The 22,817-nt window shown below is 47.3% G+C and overlaps 1 protein-coding gene across 1 annotated transcript in view; it reads left to right on the top strand.

Annotated features, from left to right (window-relative positions):
• The window catches only part of LOC144095679 (neuropeptide SIFamide receptor-like), a 110,011-nt gene that overhangs the window by 18,278 nt on the left and 68,916 nt on the right, over window positions 1-22,817 (top strand). The window contains exon 2 of the mRNA XM_077629346.1: window positions 16,610-17,150. Coding sequence (XP_077485472.1) covers window positions 16,691-17,150 — 460 coding nt within the window. The 5' untranslated portion in view covers window positions 16,610-16,690. The remainder of the gene's footprint in view (window positions 1-16,609; window positions 17,151-22,817) is intronic.

Here is a 22,817-nt window from a genome sequence, read left to right as displayed (position 1 = left end):
TTGGAAATATTTTCCTGTTCACGAGCGAAAATATGTTGATGCTGCATGCCGCACAAATCTCCTTTGCCTCACTGCACACATTAGCGTTATTGCTTAAGTTGTATCTGCCGTGATAGCGGAGTGGTTAAGGCGCTCTATTGCTCAGCACTAAGTCGCGCAATCGAATCCCGGCGGCGGCTGCCGTATTCCGTTGGAGGAGAAGTGCTAAAACACATATGTTTGGCGCGATGCCAGTGCACTTCGGAGAACCCTTAAGATAGAAATTAATCCCCAGCTGTCCAGTGGGGCATCTCTCATGGGCCACGAGCAGTTTTGGAAGTTAGAACCCACACAACACATCGCACCTCCTGTGTGAGTACGCGAATCGCTTTACAGCCAGTATAGACAATATGCATCTCCAATATATATATATATATATATATATATATATATATATATATATATATATATATATATACTGATATCCGTGCCCTTTATTAGTGTCGCAGGGACAATGGAGCTTTAAAAGGACTGTGGAAATGCTGCGAGTCTTCTTAAGGTTGGGTAGAGTACTCTGCCGCTACCTTATATAGTGCCGCTGTGTCACTTTTTGAGAATTCTCGGATATTCCTTATGGCTGCAACGCTCCGCCGCTTAAACCCTCGTCCGCTTACAGAAGCCAAGACTCTGGGTCCTATCACTAAATCCTCATCGCATAGAACAGCTGTGAAACGCTTTTCAAGTTCCTGAAGGACTCAGGACTGAGTTCGAGATTGTGAACTATCAGTGTGTGCCCTGGGTTCCCTGTTAGTAACGGCCTACGGACACGGGGAAAAGTGACCTCCTTTTCCTCTCTCCCCTTTCTATTTCTCCCTCCGTTCCCCTTCCCACGTGTAGTGTAGCATACTGGCCGTCGTCTAGTCAACCTCACCGCCTTTACGTTCATCTCTCTCTCTTTCTCTTGGATATTCAAGGGTTCAAATCTATATAGGCTGTAGGTAAAGCATGTCAAGTGTTTGCTTGCGCTAGCATTTAAGATGGTGACGTAATCTGCGCTGGAACTTCAGGCTTCTCCTCGCAGGATCGGAGGAGTGTGGAGACGTTGGTAATGACGTCACGGACGGGGAGATTTAAAAATTCCGCTGCCTTCGACAACAACTAGCCAGGCGTCATCGGATTCCGCCAAACAACGCTCCGCAGTCTCTGCCTTCAACGGTGTTGATTTTTTGTTCCGTCAAAGAAAGCGTTTCTGAGCTGTAGATATGCCGGCATCGTAAATTACGTCATCGTGCGCCCAAAACCAGGCGCTTTTCGCTGCGGAGAAGTCTGAACGCCGCCGCGTTTTTTATCAGCGATTACGTTGCCATTTCTAATGTTAGCGCAAAAAGATTTCACACCCTTTACCTGCGAGTTCCACACATTCGATGTCTTTAAGCTCGCCGATTTCAAAAACCACTTCAGTTTCCACTTACGAACATTTTAAAGCGTTCAGGTCATCTGTGTGATGAGAGACGAATACTAGAGAGCTGACTGTGGCACCCAATGGCACATATATGTACATGAGTGAATATGAAGCAAGTCTGCTGGTCCTGAACATATCTAACACCGCACGCGAGGTGACGAGAGTTCGCTGGAGCAAGGCCAACTCGGCTGGCGCATGTGAGGGGCAATCAGAGAGACTTTTTTACACTCATGTGTACTGAACCCTGGCTGGTGATGTCAGTAAGGGGACGGACTTAACAACGAAATTGCGATTGCTGTAGCTGTTTGCCATGCTTAAGCAACTAATTAAACCCGACAGTTTTCAACGCCAAGGACCATCATTTGTGATTTCGCACTCTTCCTCAGTCTTCTGCTATACAAAGTTTATCACAGATTTGTCACAGCGCTGATGAGAGGCATTCATTATATACCGACAAACCAAGGCGACCGAGAATAAAGTAAAAAAATATGCCCTTCAGTGGTTGTATGTGTTATAAACAAAACTATTCGCGTATCGGAAAGCCTGGAATAGGTTTAAGCGTGCCAGATACCGATGTTATAGCACTTAGCGCCCGCGACGAGGGCCTATTGCTTGGAATATTTTCGAGAAATTGCTGAATGTCGCTCTAGCCAGAGAAGAATTTAGGTGGTGCTAGAAACTCAGCTTTCTTGGGCAACGCAAGTGTACAAACCGCTTAGATAGCTAGCACCAAGCCAGCATCTTGCGAGGAAGCCTAAGAAGCGCCACATGGGTCTCTCAAAGGCCACCTATAGCTTCGTTAGCAGCCATTGTGAGGCGTGTAGCAGGGGGCCCTGGCTGTGCTTCTTGAAAGGTCATCTCGCCTCGCTCTGGATTCGGCGCGTTGAAGGGTTTTACTTATTTGTTCTGAAAGGTGGTGGTTGAAGAACTTTCGGTTCGTGAGAAAGGCTAGTGGGCGGGGCTCGAAGGCGAAGCTTCGGTGCTGCAGAACGAATCTCGCTCCGAACGTAGTGTGCAGCTGAGCCACAAGCGAAAGGTATTTCTTCTATTTTAAATAGTGCCTAGTGTTTTAGACCATGCTAATTCAGCGCAGAAATTTATAAACAACACCAGCATCCTCAACGTCCCGGAATTAACGATGAGGACCATAAGCGCTGTACCACTTTCTCGAAATTGTCTTCCTGCTGGGCAGTAGTAGCCACATGGCGCACGTTCTAAATGTATGTAGGTGCAAGGATAGCGGATCTTCTCCCTGATTCTCAGCTGTTCCTTTATCGCTTCAAGAGATGTTCGCTATATCTGCCTTCGCCTTGCAAAATTTTCGACCAGCGTTAATTCAACAAGCTTTGCACCAACGATCCACTGAACGTGTTAGCTAAAATAACATTAAAAGGGATTGATGAATGGTTCCTAAGGCCATGTTTGTCGTGATAACTTACGCGAATTCCTTTGCAGAAGGAGTCACTCTATGAGTATACTCCCTGCTACATTAAGGACAGCACAGAATTAAATATGACAGAGAAAAAACACCCCCAATGTCTACTATTGAAAGTATGTTCCAGCATTTGTCGAAGTTCTTCAGCACCCGCTTTTCGCGATAAGAAAACATAATTTAAAAAGTATAAGTCCAATTCCATGCTATGTGGACACATAAACGAGCCGCGCCGCTCCTTTCGGGGCTCATTTGCGCGCAAAATGCAGTTCTGTATAGCCGGCAGCAGAAAGCAGTGTATATCGGAGCTTGAAATCGAGTAACGTTCAGAAAGGAAACAGAGCCCACAGAGTATTCGGCAATATAGAGTCCCATATACCGGTATCTAGTGCACTATTATTAACGGGCATTCTTCATTTTAATGATGTCCCATACTCTATACATTCGTATTTAGTTTGCGGGCGTAACGTAAAGTTTCCCAGAAATAAAGCAGCACGCTACCAACAGCTACACTGTAAGCTGTAATTAGTTGCTTACAGTCGTGATTTATGCTGACTGTGGCTAGAGGATACGCGAAAGTTGAAGAGACGGGGTGAAAGTATGCGCTGAAAATAAAGCGGGAGAGGAAGGTGCTCTTCGTGGTGTATTATGACTTCCTTCAATTCTGATCGCCGAGCAGAGCTTCGCACTTGGCGTCCGCTTTCGTGAATGAAGGTTTAAAACAAGAGAAAAAAATGCTGCATTTTTAACCAACCTCTACACGTGGAAATCCGGGCCTGCGAACTTTTCCAGCTTCGAGTTTCTGGCCCATGAAATTTTAACACTGTCCTCGTTCGCTGCGATATACCTTGCAGTTAATACTCAGAGTGAATATTTCTATAGTGCACAGCACTGCCGTTGAAAGCTCATTTTTTTTGATACGAAAGAGATCGAAATTGCCGGCATGTAGTGTGGCCGGTGTGTAGTGTGGACCACACATACCCAGTGTGGTCTGCTGAAATCTTAGCAAGAATTTTTCCAAGGTCACCGTTACGCACCTGGTTCTTGTTACAAAATTATGAGGGCTCATTTCTCACGTGGTCGCCCACATAAACAAGTCAGCCGCTCGGTGCCCATTCTTGCGGGGCTCGCGTTACTTTGCATGTTTGTTAATTCGTAACGAGGTATAGGGAGGCGCCCAAGCTTAATCATTAAATTACGCTCCTAAAGAGCTGAACAGAAGTGGAACAACATTTAGTCTGTAACCGTTGTTGCTTCTAGCTATAGGTAATCCCATTTCCGTCCACAACCCATACGTGGGACACAGAAATGAAACGTGTATTTTCCATCGCAGACTGGGACGGGGAAACTGTGGGCGCTTACAAAAAGAAAAAAAAGAAATAGAGAGAAAAAGAGACAGGAATAAAAAAGGGGGCACAGAACGAAGCAACTTGAAAATCAAAGAAAAGCACTAATGTTTACAGCTTTGCTTAGAGCTGATATTACGGTACGTGGTTCTTGCAAGGGCGAAAAGTGAAAATGCTTAGCACATGACATAAACAAGGAGGAAGAAAAATTCATTGAAACGTTTCCACGTTACTGCAAACCAGCCCAGGGTTTTAGTTTTTGCTTTTATTTCTGATAGAACCCTTTAACCGTCAACCCCGAGCTGTACTCGTCATGGGAGAGTGCACCAATATCGCCATTGACGAGTCACATTCGTCCGTCTCGATGTTGCGGTGCTCCTCCCGACAAAGATGACTTACGGTCGGCAGTATTCCGTAGCTTCCAATTTTCAGCGCTAGAGAGCGGTAGTCGTTCTTAAAAAAAGAACAACGCTTTTCACGTTTTTAGCGCGTGTTTTAAGCCTGGCAAGAGTCCTTTCATAATGGCATCGCTCATCAAGAATGCCAGTAGCGGTGAGCTCCCGAGCAAAAGAGTTGCTTCTTGGGGCGGTTCTGATAGCAGCGTTGCTGATGATCTAGATTTGTTTCCGACAGTGACTCTGAGTTCATTTGCGAGCTGGAGACGGCTTCAGATGAAGCCGAGAACGACGGCGAGGACGGTGACGCGCTGCGTAGTGCACGTTAACTGCTAGGGATGAAGCCTTGTTTGTGTTAGGACGAAGCAACCTCTATTCATTTTGCAGTGTGTTACAGCGTATTATATCCCATAAATACGGCGCATTTCTGTACGTTGTAACGCGTTGCTGCGACACGTACTGAGGCAACCCCGCCCTCAAGAGCAGCTTTCTCTTTTTGAAATTTTTGTGTGAATTCTAACCTGAAACCAGCTAAGTAATATAGTTCCTGACGCAGAATTACACGTAAAACATTTGACTACTTAAAAAAATTTGGTGATTTTGGTACGTTTTTGGCAATTAATTTGGCGGTAAGGGATTCGAGTTCAAAAAAATAAGGCGCTGCAAAACACACGCCTTATTTCTTGTAGAGTAACATGCATATCCAACTAGCCCTGCAACAAACGTTAATAAAAGAATAAATCTTTCGGTTTGAGGCTGCGTCTGAGATGACTGCGTTCTTTAGAGCTTGGTTTTTGACGTTTCACGGTTGCGCACTTTTAAAGAAAATTTTCGTGTTTTTCTACCAGTTTAAAATTTTGTCATTTCTCCTTGTTTACATCACTAAAATTCCGTGGCGCTAAAAGGTTTGTTTAACTACAAATGAACGACAACAAAATACTCGCCTTTCTTTTCAGTAACATGCAGCTGTTTTTGTTTCGCTCTTTACTGCGGTGGCTACGAAGGGTACCTTTCCCGGGGTAAAGGGCTTCAGCTTCGTCGCTTTTCGCAAACCATGAACCCACTCGTCCACTTCTTGAGCAGTGAGAGGGTTTTCCTGGAGGGACGGTGAGCGGCTGCTCTCGATTCTGTGCCCTGTGTGATCATGTTAATCAGGCGAGCAGGGACCACTCCGGTGTTCTGGCAAATTTCAAAAGGTTATGCGGACCAAATTTTCTTACTCTGTGAAACCGAAGAGCTATTTGCAATGGCCGATTTCGATTCAAATAATGACTGCCGGTTAGATCGCGACGGTACAGTCGCTAGGATCTCTAGACATCTTGCTCCTTCGAGGATTCGAAGAGCACTTCAGATCGCTAACTGGAATTCGCCATTAGAGTGGGCCAACTCCTCCTTTCCAGCGCTGGCCAGGTCGGCCGGTTTTGGCAAATCAAGCACTCTCTTAGTATGTTTTCTTTCTCTCTTCCATTCAATAACCCTCTTGCCTTCTCCGCTCCTGCAGTGAGAGGAATATAGCACCCCATAACTAAAGCGACGTACTCCGGGAAAGGAGTGAATAAAGTTTTTTTTTTTTCCTCGCGAAGTGGGGCTCGTCCTATGATGTATGCGAACGCTGCACATAAGTAGCCCCGTATCGCGGTGTGCAAACGAACCGAGGCGTCTAAAGGGCGAGGCGAAAGATATGTGGTTGACACTGAAGTTGAGGAGGTGTTGAATGGGCACTCCTGCAGTGCATGCATGGGGAGCGGGTGAAAGGAGAAAAGTGTGTATTTTATTTAATATTTTGGTTTTCGTTACGTAAGAGACGATGTATGATGAGGTTGAGTTTTCGCTGTACACATTGTCCTTCGAAAAGCTAAGAACAACGAGGAGGACGAGTATACTGCTGCATTTAATATCACCAAAACATGTGGCTCGATTTGCACGTCATTCGGCCGTCTGCTGGACGCACGCGCATTGATCGCACGCTGTTTTATCCGCGCCATAGGGAGCTCGGCGCCACTGAACGAGGTGGCCAACGCCAGCGAGGCATTCAGTTTGGCGTTAGGACTTGATCAGCGCATTTGTATCAAGTGGTGCTGCTGGTTCTGACCTTCATCCATGGAAACTGCGAAGGTCATTCGCGAAAACTTGAGAAGACGATTCTGCTAGTAGCAGAGAAATTCGGGTAGTTGCTGGTACGGGCACAGTGTACGGGGCGACATTCAAAGCGGTACATGCCGTAGGAGGCCTTTCAGTGACGGAACATCCGAAAGCGTGGAACGGTCGAGGACCACGATCGGCGAAAACTGAAGATACATGGTCGGTGTTTTAGAAAACGAGCTGCTTTTGAAAGCTGGAAGCAGAATTCATAGAGGACACTCCTGCACGGCTGTGTTCTTCCGTTGGGCTGTAATGCGAAACAATAAAAATGTTTTATGTATAGGTTGCACAGGACCTTTTGGCAGGAGATAATAATGTGTGAAGAGTTCCCGCTGAAGATTATAGCAGGAGATGCGCGAATCTAGGAAACAAACAAACAAAAGACCCGAAAACACAGGGCACAAACACGATTTTTAATCGTGACCGACCGGTGCACTGGGAGGCAGTTCAAAGATGACACCAAGAGGACCATAGAAAAAGCAGGCTCCAATCCGGAGAAGGTATCCCATACTAAACGGAATGTGAATTTCGTCCTTATGGTCTGGGAGACAGCGGTCGCCAAATCAGCGCGAAAACTTTTAGATTGGTAATGTTTCTTCTCAACACGTCCTGAAGAAGATTTTCGGGGATAAGATTGTTCGTATAAGCGCAAACCCTGCGCGCGTGCATAAGAAGAAATGTGAGCGCCTAACTATTTGGCCTGATACCCGGGAGAACAAGATGAAAAAAAAAGAATGCATGGTGTTGCCTGCATTGAAGTCTGCATGCATTAAGCCGGGAAGAGGCGACCAGGAGGCTCAAAAAAAGGACTCTCGAGTAAATGTAATGCAGAGACAGACGGAGAAGAAAAAAACAGGGACTACTGTAGAATCTGTGGACAGAAGCGAAAAAATGTACTTGCCGAGAACTGCAGGTAAAATAACGTCAAGCCTCAGAGACGGCAAAGAGGGAAGCTTTGCGATATGGTGCAGGAAAACGGAATGCGAAATTTCTCTGCAGCTTTTTCAGAAGCGCAGAAAGTGCCGACTCCCATTACCTGACCATCTTGGCGAACAACGAAACTTCTCACCTGCGCACAGCAATGAACGGCTGAGCTGTTGCGACGAGAGAAAATGGATGTGGCCGTTTGGGAAATATGCGCCTGCTGTAATGTGAGGTGCATGAGTTTTACTCTTCCTTTCACGTTTGGCCGTGGGCCACGTGCTTGATCCCATTTTCAAAGTAGATGGAGTGAGGTTTAGCTGCACAGAACGCACACACCAGACCTCCAGAAGTATGTCCCTCCCCTACACTGAAGCGGATGGCCCTCCAAGGGCTGTCTTTTGCCCTGTAAGGACATCCCCATAAGGGTTGCCTCGTGCCATGTTAGGGGGTTTGCCCCCCTCTGTATTTGGCAATAAGTGTTTCCACCACCCTCCCCTACACGTTTCAGATTAATCACAACAGCAACAACAGCCTTCTCTCTGTTCTTCTCGACGCACCTGCTACTCTTCACGGGAATTAAACTTGGAGAACTTTACACTAAAGCTGCGAGTCTCTGTTGCTTGTCTGCTGCAAAGCTTCTTTTTTCTTGTAGATCACTATAAGATTACAAAAAAAAACAAGTATTTGTCGCACCGTCTCTAGTTCGCTTGAATAGAAGCGGATGGGGACAGAGGAAACGTTCGTTGCGAAGCAGGATTCAAGAACACGCCGCACAGCGACAGCCGGTGGTCGAGCACTTCCTTCGGAGCGCTGCATCCCAATCAAAGTACTTATACACGTGAAAAAGCGCGAGCCAGAACGAAAGGGGCGAAACGCGAACAAGGGAATAAAAAATTGTGCACGTGACGCAGGCGCCATCACTGACCAGAGCTGATTCCGTACGCCCTTGATCAAGCAGTCGTGCGGCACCCTGTTTCGAACCTGGTAACAGCCGTGCAAATCAAGAACAAGCCTCGATACTTCATGGATTGAAGCCTCGTGTGACTTAGCAAGGGAATTTCTTTTTTGGCGCAGCCTTGACTAGAAAATTACGCTTTCACATGCTATGCTGGCCAGTGAGCTCCCTAATAAATGTTCTGAATAACACTAACCCGGAACCCGTTTCACGTTATAAATTTTTGGGCGCGCACTTAACATCAAACCTTACTTGAAAGCGTCACACGAACAAGGTTATTAACAACGCAAAAGTCACTGCGAGCTACCTGCTTCGGAACTTTCTTAATTCATCTACTACAGTCAACGTAATAATGTACAAGACGTTAGTTAGGCATAAATTAGAGTACGCGCAATCAATCTGCGACCCTGGACATTCGACACTTACATCTTCTTTCAGACCCGTGTACTGTGCGATGTCAGTGCACGCTAAAAAACCCCAGGTGGCCGATTTTTCCGGAGCTCTTCACTACGATGTCCTCATAACTTAAGTGCTTTGGGACATTGAACCCCCATAAACCATAAAACCAAGATAACTCGGCACACTTCATTTTATCCAACTATAACCACACAAGCAGCGTCACCGTCATGAAAAAACCTATCACTCCTACTTCTTGAACACCGTAAAAATTATCTCGACTCTGCTTATTTTATAAAATTTGTGATCGTCTTGAACTAAGCCATAAGTTATTCACTCGTCTATTTCATATCTAATCGCACATCGATTACTTCCTCAAGGTTCATATTGTCACTTGTAGCAACTCGATATTTCTTTTATTCATTCATCTCCTGCGTATCAGCTGACTGGGAACGCCTTACACAGGATGTCATGTCAATTAAAGATCCTGTTCTTTATAATTCATTACGTGAGGTTTCCTGCTCTAACCTGTTTTGGTTTACCATAATATTTCTGCTTGTATTGTCTAGTTTCGTACTTTTCAGGCTTTCTATTGGAATTGCCTTTTGTCAACACGTCTGGTCAGTTACAGACCTGCGTCTAGTTTCACCGGAAACCATTTCACCTCTTTTTTAGTAACCCGCTTTAGATTGCCTTTCATATTTTGTTGTTTTTCGTGCTTTTTATTATTTTGTATTTGTTTGCCTGTTTTTTTTTAGCATCATATTCCTGTTTGGATTTTGTTCGGTTTCGTGCTATTATGCTTTTGAATCTTTTGCCACCACCCTCTTGCGTAATATTTTTATGCGATTGAGGGTAAATGAAACCAATTGTTCGCCATGTGAATCTTGAAGTCGGTGGTTTCAGTGGATGTTTGTAGCGTTTTCTGACAGCAATAAAATATCGCTTTTGTAGCACTAGCCGTCTGTTAGTTAGTTGTGAGGAAATGACTGCACAATTTTGATCTATTCTTATTATGTCGCACTTCAGCCATTCTTTGTTAATATCGCGCCTTGAGTAGCCTAGAAATTGAGCAGCATGCTGCCGAGCATATTCACGCTAGGGCTGGCAGATTCTGATCAGATTTCAAGGCTTTTGCCACTTGTAAATAAGTGGGTCGACAATAGGCAAAAATTTCAAAACTGAATATTCAGAAACAATAAAATAATGACTGATCTGCTTTATAGCCGAAAAAATTCTAAAAAATACCTTCCCCTTGCGCATTTCTGGTCAGAATGTTGGCGGCATCATTGGTGGAGCAGTGTGCATCCCCTAGAAGAGGCTAATAAAGACGAGCAGAGGGAATTTGTTGTCACCTTGTCACATTGCGGCATCAACTTCACCGTTCCAGGAAATATTCCTGTACCAAATTACTCAATTAAACTTCATCACATGCCTTGCCTTACTTGCGTCAGTAGGCTTCTGGGTCGTCTCGTTTACGACGGACTCGCTTGACGCTGCCACGCTTATACTGCACAGGATAGTAAAACCGCTTAAGATCGGTAAGAAGAATCCACGCTTTTCTCCCCGCAGTGATCCCTCGAGAATTGATGTACACGACAGCGCGTTTTTTCAAGGATACGGCAACGGCAGTACTTGCGTGCAATCTGCTAGCTAAGTGAGCGTCTGTAGCGCTTCATCATTTCTTGCACAACTGATTTTTTTATTGTTTCTTTACTGCTAACCAAACCAGGGCTGTTTCTGAAGTGAGATGAGACAACAGGCACTAACCGGGACATTTATTAATCAAATGGCCCTGACAACAACGCACTGGGTTAAAGAAAAACGTTTAATGTAACCTCAACGACAAGAGCCCACTTCTTTGGAGCTGCTTTCAGCAATGGCATACAGTTTTCAAGCAAAAAGGCGCCACGAGCTGGTGGTATAGTTGAATGAGGTAAAGCATTGCCTTGGCTAACTGAAGACCTCAATCGGCTGCTGAGAGAGGATAACCATTACTTAGAACAAACAACCATGGCCGGCACCGAGCGTTCACTGGCTAACTATGTTTCGACATGGAGAGGCGATTTTTCACCGGCAAGGCTCTGGTAAAAGAAAATCTGGCGAGCGCTTTTTCCCTGCCTTTCCTTCAGGTGCCACGGCGCGCTCGGCAGTCTCACATCGTCATCAGCTAGAAAAACAAGCTGTCACTTCGCTTTAGGTTGTCGACGAATGTAAGCGTACCGCTGGCTCAGGCTTTTCTTCGATTCTCTTCGCTTGCTCTTACCCTCCGAGCACTGCGGTCAGGCTCTGCAGGAGACAGCAGTGTTGCAATCGATGCCAAGAACCGTGGCTGCAAGCAACCGCCCGCGTCCTGACAACAACCCACGCAGCAGGGCTGTGGCCATACGTAAAGTGATTGCCGAATTATACTGGTGACTTAAAGTGAAATCTTGTGGCGAGTTGAGGATATGACATGGAAGACGCACGCTTGTTTTCTTTTGCACTGGCGTCATGCTTGATTTCGAGCGGAGTTTTTGAGGCTTTTTATGCGATTCTTTTATGGGGGCCGGCCAGTAACGAAGCTTTCTACACTTGGGATTGACAAGCTTGTGGCGTAGCGGAGAGTAAATAAAGAGGAAAGTAGAGGGCCTTTCGCGTACCTTATCTCTTATTCGTTTTGCATGTTTATGATTTCATTTTAAAACATCAAACTAAACGCGCGGTGTTGGTGGCACGCTTTCGTGCCACCATTAATATATATAGGCTTTTATGTCTGTTTTTTCTCTGCATGCACTTGGGCCCAGTAGCTGCCCTTGGCAGTGACATTATCTGCAATCCACACATGACCAAAACTTGCATAATAGCTTGTCAATGAGCTCTTTGAAACGAAAGTACTTGCAAACACCAGAACAATGGTTTTTCTTTCCATTACAAGAATTTCTAGGCACCGCATGGTGCAACTGTGTACTCTTCACTCGTCACTCACTCGCAACGTGTACAGCACTAGCGCGAACGGCGCAGGCAAAACCGAGTTTCATCTATTCAAAACTGTTCACTCGTTTTGCAGAAAACAGCATCAGTGTCCACTCTTGTCACTGTCCGCGTCCTTTGCGCTGCGTTAAGATGTGCAGAACCAACTAGTGCGCAACTATTCCTTAATCCCAGAAGTCAAATCAGGGGCACCACAGTCAGAAAGCAAGCGATTTGAAGAGGGAACTTAGGTGAGGTAAGCTGCACCCGAATATTCAGAGGGACCTTTAAATATTAGGCGACACGGACGAATGGGGAGCTGTTAAGCATATCACATTTGCCTCCCAAAAAGAGAAAACTGTGAAATAAGCATATATCAGCTGAAAACGAGACAATATAGTGTCCCCCCCCCCAAAAAAAAAATAAATAGTGAATGGCGAATACGCCACTGGAAATGCTAATAAACGGCTCCAGTTGGCATCCGATAAAGATTACGCAGAGAAAGGTGCAGTCCATGCTTGATGGTCCCTGCCCCACTCTTTCCGGCCCCTCTCGGCTGCACTGACGCGAAATGACTTGAGGAAAGTGAAAGACACCGACCAAAAGAATGGAGATGGAGAGACGGTTCTGCTGCCGCACGGGAGCCTTGTTCAGAATGAGGAAAAACGTAGTAGCGTCGCTTTTTAAACACGGCTCATGGTCGAACCCGATCGCGGCGGCCGCGTTTCGATGGAGGAAAAACGCTAAGGCGCCCGTGTGTTGTGCGATGTCAGTGCACGTTAAAGATCCCCACGTGGTCGAAATTATTCCGGAGACCACCCCTACGGCACCTCTTTCTCCCTTCCTTCTTTCATTTCCTCCTTTATCCCTTCCCTTACGGAGCGGTTAGGGTATCCACCGAGATGTGAGGAAGATACTGCGCCATTTCTTTTCCTCATAAAAACAATTTTCATTTCATGAACGAACCTAGGCATTTGCCTAGATTGGGCGAAAATATCACCCGCCGTGGTGGCTCAGTGGTTAGGGCGCTCGACTACTGATCCGGAGTACCCGGTTCGAACCAGACCGCGGCGGCTGCGTTTTTATGGAGGAAAAACGCTAAGGCGCCCGTGTGCTGTGCGATGTCAGTGCACTTTATAGATCCCCAGGTGGTCTAAATTTCTCCGGAGCCCTCCACTACGGCACATATTCCTTTCTTCTTTCACTCCCTCCTTTATTCCTTCCCTTACGGCGCGGTTCGGGTGTCCAACGATATATGAGACAGATACTGCACCATTTCCTTTCCCAAAAAACCAATTATTATTATTATTATAATATCCGTTATTCCGAATAAGCGTATACGCTGTCGTCTGTATGTTAACTGATTCAAGATAGAGCCGCCATTTCTTGTTCCTTTTTTTTGAGATCACACGTGCACCTGTCCAGTTTATGTTCTGTGTGCCAGATTGTTCCAGTGTGTGGCTGCTCCATTCTTGTACCTCATACAAAACAAAATACAATTTGATTTGATTTTGTTTGATTTGATATCGAGAGCTCGGCAAGTCATTATTTTCTGAGCGCCGGTTCCTGACGTCACTTTGGTGATCACGCAATCTTCGTTCGTAGTCGTGCATCTGACTCGCCGATATACACAAATGGGGAACCGTCACATGGAATTGCGCACTCCACGCCCGGAATTTTTACTTTCTTTAGTTTATCCTTCACTTGCACCAATTGACTCCCCAGTTTTCAGTGTGTAGCACTTCTAGCCGCAATCAAAGATTTCGCCGATGGCAGTCCGAAGCCTGTATCGGGAGGACTGAAACCTCTCTCAATTTTGAGGAAAGCAAAGGCGCATTGCAAGTTCACTTTGTCGGTGGGCACCTCAAGTGCAGCACGAACGCTGATGAAAAGCTTGGTAACCGTGTTTTAGCCGGCGTTCATGGTACGCTTGAGGCGTCCACCGACAACGTAAGCTAGCTATGCGCCTCCCCTTTCCTCAATACAAACTGAGATATGTTTTAGACCGCAAATAAGATTAGACTGAGAATACGACTGTCTTATTTGCTTCGTGCAAGCCGCCCCTGCTCTCTCCCTCTCTCTCCGTGATCTTGAAGCGCGAAGGAGACTGGGGTGACGCCGCATCGCGCGTCTTAGCCGATGAGAAGGCGAAGCGGCCTCATAGAACACCGGTGCACTATGCGTCGCTCATAAAAGTATATCAGGGGTAAGCAGTGCTAACGCACCTACTTCTCATTTAACTAACTACACAAGATCGACTGTATTTTTTAAGCTGGCACATGTGCGGTCTGTACGTCATAGGAACGTAAGATACGCGCCATCGTTTCACTGACGATTGGAACATATGGAATTGCAGCTCGCTTCCGAGTACACTGATTTAGCTGCAGCACCCCGTTCAAGTTGGCGTAGTACCGAGTCAATAACATGCCCAGGATAGCCACAAGAAGACAAATCACGGCGTACGTGCTCCGCTACAGCGACCTTGTCTTCACGTTTGGAACATACGATTTTCGATGGAGTGAAGAAACTTCAGAATGTTTTTGGGAATCAAGGTTTACAGAATTGAAATGAGGGTAATGGCTGGTGTGCGTGGGCTTTCGGTGAACGTTAAAATTTAGACGTGAGGACTGTCGGCGGACGAGCACATCCAAAAAAGAGTGGCGGCCATTGATTTCCTCTAGGACGGTGAACTGTAGGGCAGGTTCCAATTTGTTCAAGTAGGCAGTAAAATCGTGCAATGCTTCTTTTTTTCAGGATACAAAAGCAGACGTCCAAGTATCTCAGGAACACTTTAGGGACTGGCGTGAACGATGCAAGTGCGTGGCCTCCGATTTCTTCCATAGTTAAGTTAGCGACCGTTACGAAAATAGATGCACCCATAGCTGCTTCGTGAATCTGCCTGTGAAGCGGCCGCGTTTTTATGGAGGCAAAACGCTCAGGCGCCCGTGTGCTGTGCGATGTCAGTGCACGTTAAAGATCCCCAGGTGGTCGAAATTATTCCGGAGCCCTCCACTAGTACCGGTCTCTTCCTTCCTTCTTTCACTCCCTCCTTTATTCCTTCCCTTACGGCGCGGTTCAGTTGTCCAACGATATATGAGACTGATACTGTGCCATTTCCGTTTCCCAAAAACCAAATTATTATTATTATTATTATTATTATTATTATTATTATTATTATTATTATTATTATTATTATTATTATTATTATTATTATTATTATTATTATTATTATTATTATTATTATTATTATTCAATCTGTCTGTATGAGACATCGTCGAAAGTAAAATACGTGTTCGACAGACACTGCAGGATAGGAGAAGACGGGTCAGGTCGTCCACATCGATCGGAGTTCTCTCTGGCGGTGTCGGGTCACCCTCAAGGTCTGCAGCGGTACTGAATTCTATGGAAATGTCTATTGGGACGCTTGTGAAGAGGAATTTTACGTCAAATGAAACCGTGACTTCTCCGGCGTCGAACCTTTTACGAACCTGCCGAGCCTTTCCGATGAAGTCCTGGCTGTTTCGTATGTGTGTAGGGCTCCCGCCGCCGAGTGGAGAAATTACTCGGTGTAGAAACTTGAACAAATAAGTGGCGAACGCGTGAAGTCCACAATAGGGCGCAATGGGGCATCAGGCTTATGAATCTTTGTCAGTCCGTACATTGTAGGGGTTGAACCATTGCGGCATAGCAGGTAGTAACACAGCGACTTGTGCTGTGGGGGGACCATTCGAAACACGTCAGCCAGCAGTTTTTGCAGTTTTTGCAAATCGCCTTTCCTGCCAGCCTTCACTCTGTATTTTGGGGAAAATACTTGTGCAAGGCGCAAAGCACGGGCTATATACGTAGAGGTCTCGTAATCCAGGCTCCATGGCGTTGTCCAGCAAGCAGCCTGTCCCATTCTCCAATAGCGCTCGCCTGCACGGACACTTTTTGACTCCTGTCTGCTACTAGCCTATTATTCTTAGTGACAAGGTTAGAGGCCATATTTCTTGTTTCTATATTAGCCTCAACATGGCACCATACCACACTATACTACTACGACAATGATGACGGCAAGCTTTGTCCAGGAACAATTGCATTAATGGCTAGCGATATGTAAAAAAAGTCAGTGATGAATAAGATTTCGAAGGCTTCAAAGAGGAAGTTGTGTGCATTATGACATTCTAATGGCTAGAGGCAGCTGCTTTGTAGGAGGCGGAGAGCTAGCGGTCTAAAACGCGTTTCAAATGTCTGTTTTACGTGTTCCTGTATAGCATAGCATGAGGCAGAAAGCAATCGGCTTAACGACGGCTGGTGGAAAGATCGTGCTGTGCGTGCACAAAGCAGAAATCTCGACGGTTTTCTTGCGTTTACTGTTTGTCAACTTAGGCATGCATAAGCCTAAGCAATGAGAGTGACGGCACGCGGGGCTGAGAAGACCCACTCCTGTAAGACTGGCAATATATCTCAATATAGTAGAACTGACCGTCTTAGAATAAAGTTTTCGTTATAGCGGTAAATGAAAACCATGTATTGAGTAGAATTGCACCTTTTCTCGTTGCTTGCGCCAAAATCCACTATTTTTCGCAGCAAACACTTTTGCGAAGTGGGCATACGGGATGGCATGTTTCTTCCGTTGCTCCCCAGCACCATCCGGAGCAGCAGGCCTCACGCGCGCCAGCCGACCGCTTCGGGGCGCCCTGCGAGCACAGTGCGCGCGTCCTTCGAATGCGGCAGGCGAACGTGACGTTTCACTGCTACGGCTTGTACCACTGGACCCTGTCGACGCTGGTGCCAGCGCTGAGCGGACCCCCGCTGGTCGCAGCGGGGCCCAACGGTACGGGCGGAGGGCTCGCCATGCTGGCGACCGCCGCCGCGCCCCAGGCGCCCCCTTCGACCGGGGCGGCCACGGGTGACGCCGCCGCCGGGGCCGAGCTGTCGACGGAGGAATGGGTGGACGCGTGCTTCCTGCGCCACTCGGCCCCCTGGGTGGTGGGCTACTGCGTGGCCTACACGGCCGTGTTCGTGGTCGGCGTCGTGGGCAACTGCTGCGTCCTGCGAGTGGTGAGCCGCAACGCGTCCATGAAGAACTCGGCCTTCCACGCGCTGCTCGTCAATCTGGCCGTGGCCGACCTCATGGTCATCGTGTTCTGCCTGCCCGTCACGCTTGTCGGCCACCTGTTCGGACGTGAGTTGCGCTCCTTTCATTGCCGTGACGCATGCGCACGCTGCGAGCATCATGAGTGCTCGCTGTGTGCCTCACTGCTGCCACTTTGTGCCACAATGAGGCACTAGTTTTAAGCAATGGCGAAACTGAAAGCGTCCCCTTCCGGCACCTTTCGGGCAGCAATTTAGGAGAGAGAAATTTTATTTTGTGGAGCGTTATGACGGATTTCTCTTTTTAAACGATGCAAATTCCAATGTAAGGAGCCTCTGATATTAGCGTGAAGGGCGTATGAATAGAAGGGCTGCGCGCCGAGGCAAAAGTGCCATGTTGACGATAAAAAATAGCGCAAAAGAAACACGAGGGACGGAAAGGAAAGTCTTAGGCAAGTGGGTGTTTTTGCTAAATTGATAACGGGTCTTTTTGCAAAATTGTTTCTTCCCTAGCAGTGAGTGACACGTGCTGCTTACAATACCTTTTTCCTTTTGACTTGGGCTTCCAAGGAGGAGGGGCTGCTTGTTTTTTTTTTCAAATTAGCGCTTGTCAGCGTCGTTCATTTTCCATCCCTCGTGTTACTTTGCGCTATTTTTCATCACGAACTTTAACCAACTCGCCAAACTTTTGGCTTTGCATAGTGCCGCGTTGCTAACGATGTAAATGCCGCATCAGTAACTGATTAAAGTCCAAAGACCTCATACTGTAGCTTTTACAACGCGTACTCATAAAGACAATTTCGAGACGGTGATTTATTAAGGCTTTACCCCATAGCATAAGAACTCTGACACGCGCATGCATGAATGAAAGGAACATAAAAGGGAACAAAAGCGCACGTGTTACTGTGGGGTTATTGGTACCTATGCCTGTTCTCAGCACTGCAGGCGCTCCCCGTCACACTAGCGTGCGGTCTGCCTAAGGAAGCCAGATGGCAGTGCACTCAGAAATGCTCGTTCGGTGTGTGCTACAGTTTATGAAACGTGGAGCACTGTTTTAACTCGACAGCATTAACGAGGCTGTGTTGATCGTGAGTGAAAAATCCGCGAAATGTCCCCAGAAAATCAACCTAGGTGGAAGGTGGCAACCTGCCCACCGGACTGTGAGCAACCTGCCCATTGTGGCAGGCGGCAGTTGAATTAATGATTGGACACGCGAGGTTCCTCGGGAAGAGCAACCTGGGTTTCACAGGCCTCCCCGACGGCAGCCCCTGCCATCGCAGGGCAGTGGCGCATCGCTTAACTGCTACGCCACTGCGCCATGACTGGTATGACGACTCCCAAAAATTATGAATGTGACATAGAGGATGGACGATTCCGCGTGTGTGGGCATTACCCCACCAACGTTATCGCGTCATACCCTTAAGCCAGAGCTTATAGGTGTCCGAACCAATTTGAAGTAGGATACATTTTTTTAATTATTATTCTTTAAAATGAAGGATGGTCGGTTGCAAGACCGACGCGGCGCGCCTCCAGTCTTTAGAAGAACCACATGCGCCCGACCAAGCCGCAGCGGCATGCGCTGGCCTGCGCCATTTCTTACATCTTGCAGTTGTGCCAGAGGTATCTGTCATCGAATTGTGCCGTTCACTTCATGGAAAACGACAAAACAGCACGCGAGAACTGCCGGAAGGACGTCTTCACGTCAGATGGAAACCCTAATGGTGAAACTGCCTGTACTATCCATAGATCGTGACCTCGCGGCCTGCAAAGCCAGCAGCATTTACTGGAAACTCGAGGACCATACTAAAGATGGCGGCTGGTCAGAAGATGGGCGGCAAGTTTATACTGAGTGCAGGCGCAGTCAGTATCCGCTCACAGCTTTGCTGTTTTTCTTTGTCCACTCAACATTTAATGAAGACTGAATGAAAAATTACGCAAACGAAACTTTCCTGCAGGTTGTGGGAATGCGCAAAAAATCTGGGGCTGTTTGTACCCGCAGAAACACCAGTGCCTTTTCCTCGGCACTGGAATTCGAGCCAAGCTGCTAATGGATCCGATGTAGACGTTCGGTAACTATTGCTGATCCTGCCTGGTGCAGCGTATATTTTGCTGCGCGTCATAGAATCCGTGTTTGACTGGTCGATTCGGATCGAGTTGACGCGTTTGGTTTGGCGCTTCAGAAAAACTTGCTCCGAAGACAGAGCACTCTGTCTATCCTCCGAGCAGACGCGGATATCGCAGGAGCTCCTAATGTGTGTTGTCATCACCTCTGGAAAGCCCAGGACAGTTCTCTTGTGATCGCTCTGTCAGACATCGCCGGATAACGCTTTATACTTATGATGATGATATTGCATCGCCAAATGGAGCAGCTATGCTTCTCGCCTTGGGGTTGAAGTCGGCCAAAAAGCACCAGCAGGAAAAATAATCAAATGTAAGTGCTTCGCTATGAGTTAATTAAAAGTATGCAGCCAGATGCAGCTATTTGAACGCAGAGTTAAGCATGCATGCATGCAAGCTGCCGTCGTGGCTCAGTGGTTATGGCACTCGGTTGCTTTCTCGAAAGAAGCAGGTTCGATCCCGGCAGCGGCGGTCGAATTTGGATGGAGGCGAAATTGTACTGTACGAAATTGTACTGGAGGCGAAATTGGCCCTTGTACTGTGCGATGTCAGTGCACGTTAAAGAACCCCAGGTGGTCGAAATTTCCGGAGCCCTTCACTCGGCGTTCCTCATAGCCTGAGTCGCTTTGGGGCGTTAAACCCCCATAAATCATAAGCATGCGGAGTGTGAATTCCGCTTAGAAAACAGCATTTCAGTCAGCTAACTGCAGGATACGACTGCTCTTTTTTTTTCATCATGAAGGCGTTTGCATTACGAAAACGAAAATATGCCAGGCGAAAAATCTAGAACGTGTAGCATACAGCAATAGCGCCGAACACTCTGCCGGAGCACATGTTTTCCACTGGCCAATCAGAGATGAATCGTTCGGCGCTGGATGCTCTCGCTCTAGCAAAAATTCGATAGTTCGCTCGAAATCTTCTAGTGGGATTCACTATAAGTCATCGCTTCGCATCAAAGAATGACGTCTACTAGCCACTCGAACATCTCGAGCGAGACTCAAACTTGACGGTGCTCTCGAGCTGAAGATGTACGCGAAAAGTCTTGCATACACATGGGCCTCGCTACATGTGTATGCTCCCCCTCCGCTTGTAACAAGAACCTCTGTTGGACAGCGCGATGTTAAGGCCGAACCACAAGGCAGCCTTCCTCCGGCGTCGCGTCAGCGTCTCGTCTACCGGCGCTGTCACTTAGCGCCCGCAGAGGCGGGCGACCAAACCACCTTATCAACCGGTCGTGACCAAACACATAAAGGCATACGAATAGGCGTCTACAAACGGCTGTGTGGGGAGATCGTGGATAAAGCCTCCCAGTTATAACCTGTCCATTGCTAGTTGCCTTATTTAGCGGCGGCAGGAAACTACTGTGGTGGCCAGGGCGCTGCTAACTTCGCAGAAACGGGACGCGCTTATGGCGGATACAGCAGCGATGAGGATACATCAAAAACTCGCAGCCAGTGCGCTGTATAGTCACCGGTTCCCACCAATCCCCACTTGCGAGGTATTTCCGGCGCCGACGCTGAGATCTGGCCCCACCAGGTATCTGCGTTTTTCTACGTCGCCTCGCTCCAAGCCCCGGAATTTTCGCCGGGCGAAATTCCGGCGGCGAAATTTAGCCAAATTCCAGCGAAATCCCGGTAAACGCGGTAAAGAGGGAAAGCAGGATCTGAGATGGAGCAATCCAATCGCGTGGCGCTCGCTTGCCAGGTAAGGGTGTGCCTAAGCACCACTGAACGATTGATTTGGTGCTTAGGCACGCCCTTACCTGGCAAGCGAGCGCCACGCGATTGGGTTGCTCCATCTCAGATTCTGTTTTCTCTCTTTACCGCGTTATCGAACGCTCTCGTTCCGTTAGCGAGTGCCTTCGCAAATCGCAGAATAGAAAAGCGAGGCCCACCTCGGCACCAGTTTCCTGTGGGCTCCGTCGTCGTGCTAGTTAGAAGGGCGGCAAAATAGACGTTCAGTCTAGACGTGAGGGTGAGGGCGCTAAGCCAGCTGCGACAAATGTTAGACCTTGGCAGTTAGTGCAGTATAAGGATTAGATAAGAAAAGGCGGCGCAGCAGCCGCTGCATGACGGTAATCGTTCATTGCGAGCGGGAGGTTGCCTTGTTCGCCTTCCCTTGGTTTCATAGTTTTAAATAAGCCGAAATTTCAGCCGATCATCCTCCGCCCAGTAGAGCCATGACCATCACTCATGTCATGGCACTATAATTCGACATTTCACCCAAGATAGACTTCGTTTAAACGGCGAGGTTATCCTTGCGAAAAAAATTTCGTCGCGGTTTTTCAACAACGGTGATTTGCCCTTCACTGTCAGCAAGAAGCGCCTGGTCATGCAGGACGGCTTATCAACTCATAGGCGGGAGCGTGCCGCCCAACTTTGCCGCGTGAGATGTACGACGAATAGCATTGCGGGGATTCGAAACACTCTTTCTTGACGTCGCGGTTCCTTCGTTCATAAGGCTTCCTTCCTCTTCCGGCACTTGTTTAACTTAGTGCGGACTACGGGACAAGTCCGATGCAGAATGAAGACAGTCAGCAACATTCAGGGGACCTTGTGCTATTGCCCTATATCGTTATTTTTGTCGCTGTTGAAAACAAGGCAATGATCAGCAATGCAGTTAATTAAAACTCCACCATTTTACGCCTGTGTATTTGCGGTCAGACATCAGGTAGTGCCTTCTCAGAATGGCAGCTGCAATAAGACAAACTGTCAAGCCCCAGCGTCGCTATTCTCTGTTTTCTTTGTTATTGTGCAGCTGCCGCCCATGACTCGTTGCGCTGCTTGCTCATTTCTTATCCGACCGTAGTACTTACAGCAAGAAACGGCGTGCTGCAGCTGAAAATAACAGAGAAATTAATTTCTGCTTGGCGTGCTGCCATGGGACCTAAACTCACGAGTTCTGGCCATCAAATTTTTCTCTTGCATTGGAGAGCAGCTTTTGATGATGCATGCCAGAATACCTGTCGTAGCGGAATATCACTACATTTGTTATTTTCCTTCTATGGTTTTCTTCATAACAGGAGGAAACAAATTCGAAAATGTTTACAGATACGAGACAATTTTCGAGAAATTAGATAAAAGATAACGGCTAGCCACCAGCGAGATGGAACGCACGACCTGCGCCTGTCGCGTTCGGTACTCTGTGAACTGACCTACGGTGGCCGCTGTCTGGCCTTCCACTATCGACGCCACTTACCTTACGTGTAGGCAAGCCATAAGAATGTTGGTCAGTGCTGCATCCAACAATAGCGACGGACGTGGTACCACCTGTTATATACCGCAAGCGTGACGTGGGCCGTGATCGAAAATGGCCGGCGGCAGCTGTGCGAGAGATCTGCTATGCTTCTCGTGACATAAAGACAGCCGAAGCCGAGGCCCCCTACTAGCAGACAGGAATATTGCAGTCGAGGCTCGTTCGCTGCATCTTTACGAAATAAGCCAGCAGTCTTTGACACCAAGGAAAGCATAATAGAATGTTGCTATTTCTTGTCACGTTTTCTGCTGAAAAAAAGAAAAAAAGCATTCTGGAAACTCTAGGAAGGAGGAGACTATTTTCAAGAACTTTCAGACTGCCTTTCCGCTACCACCCGACGCAAAAATAAATGGAAGAACCGAGAAATTTGTGTCCGTGGCTAAAA

This window comes from Amblyomma americanum, chromosome 1 (assembly GCF_052857255.1).
Source record: "Amblyomma americanum isolate KBUSLIRL-KWMA chromosome 1, ASM5285725v1, whole genome shotgun sequence".
Lineage (NCBI taxonomy): Eukaryota > Metazoa > Arthropoda > Arachnida > Ixodida > Ixodidae > Amblyomma > Amblyomma americanum.
The sequence above is the reverse complement of the archived record's forward strand: the minus strand, read 5'-3'. Positions and strand labels throughout refer to the sequence as shown.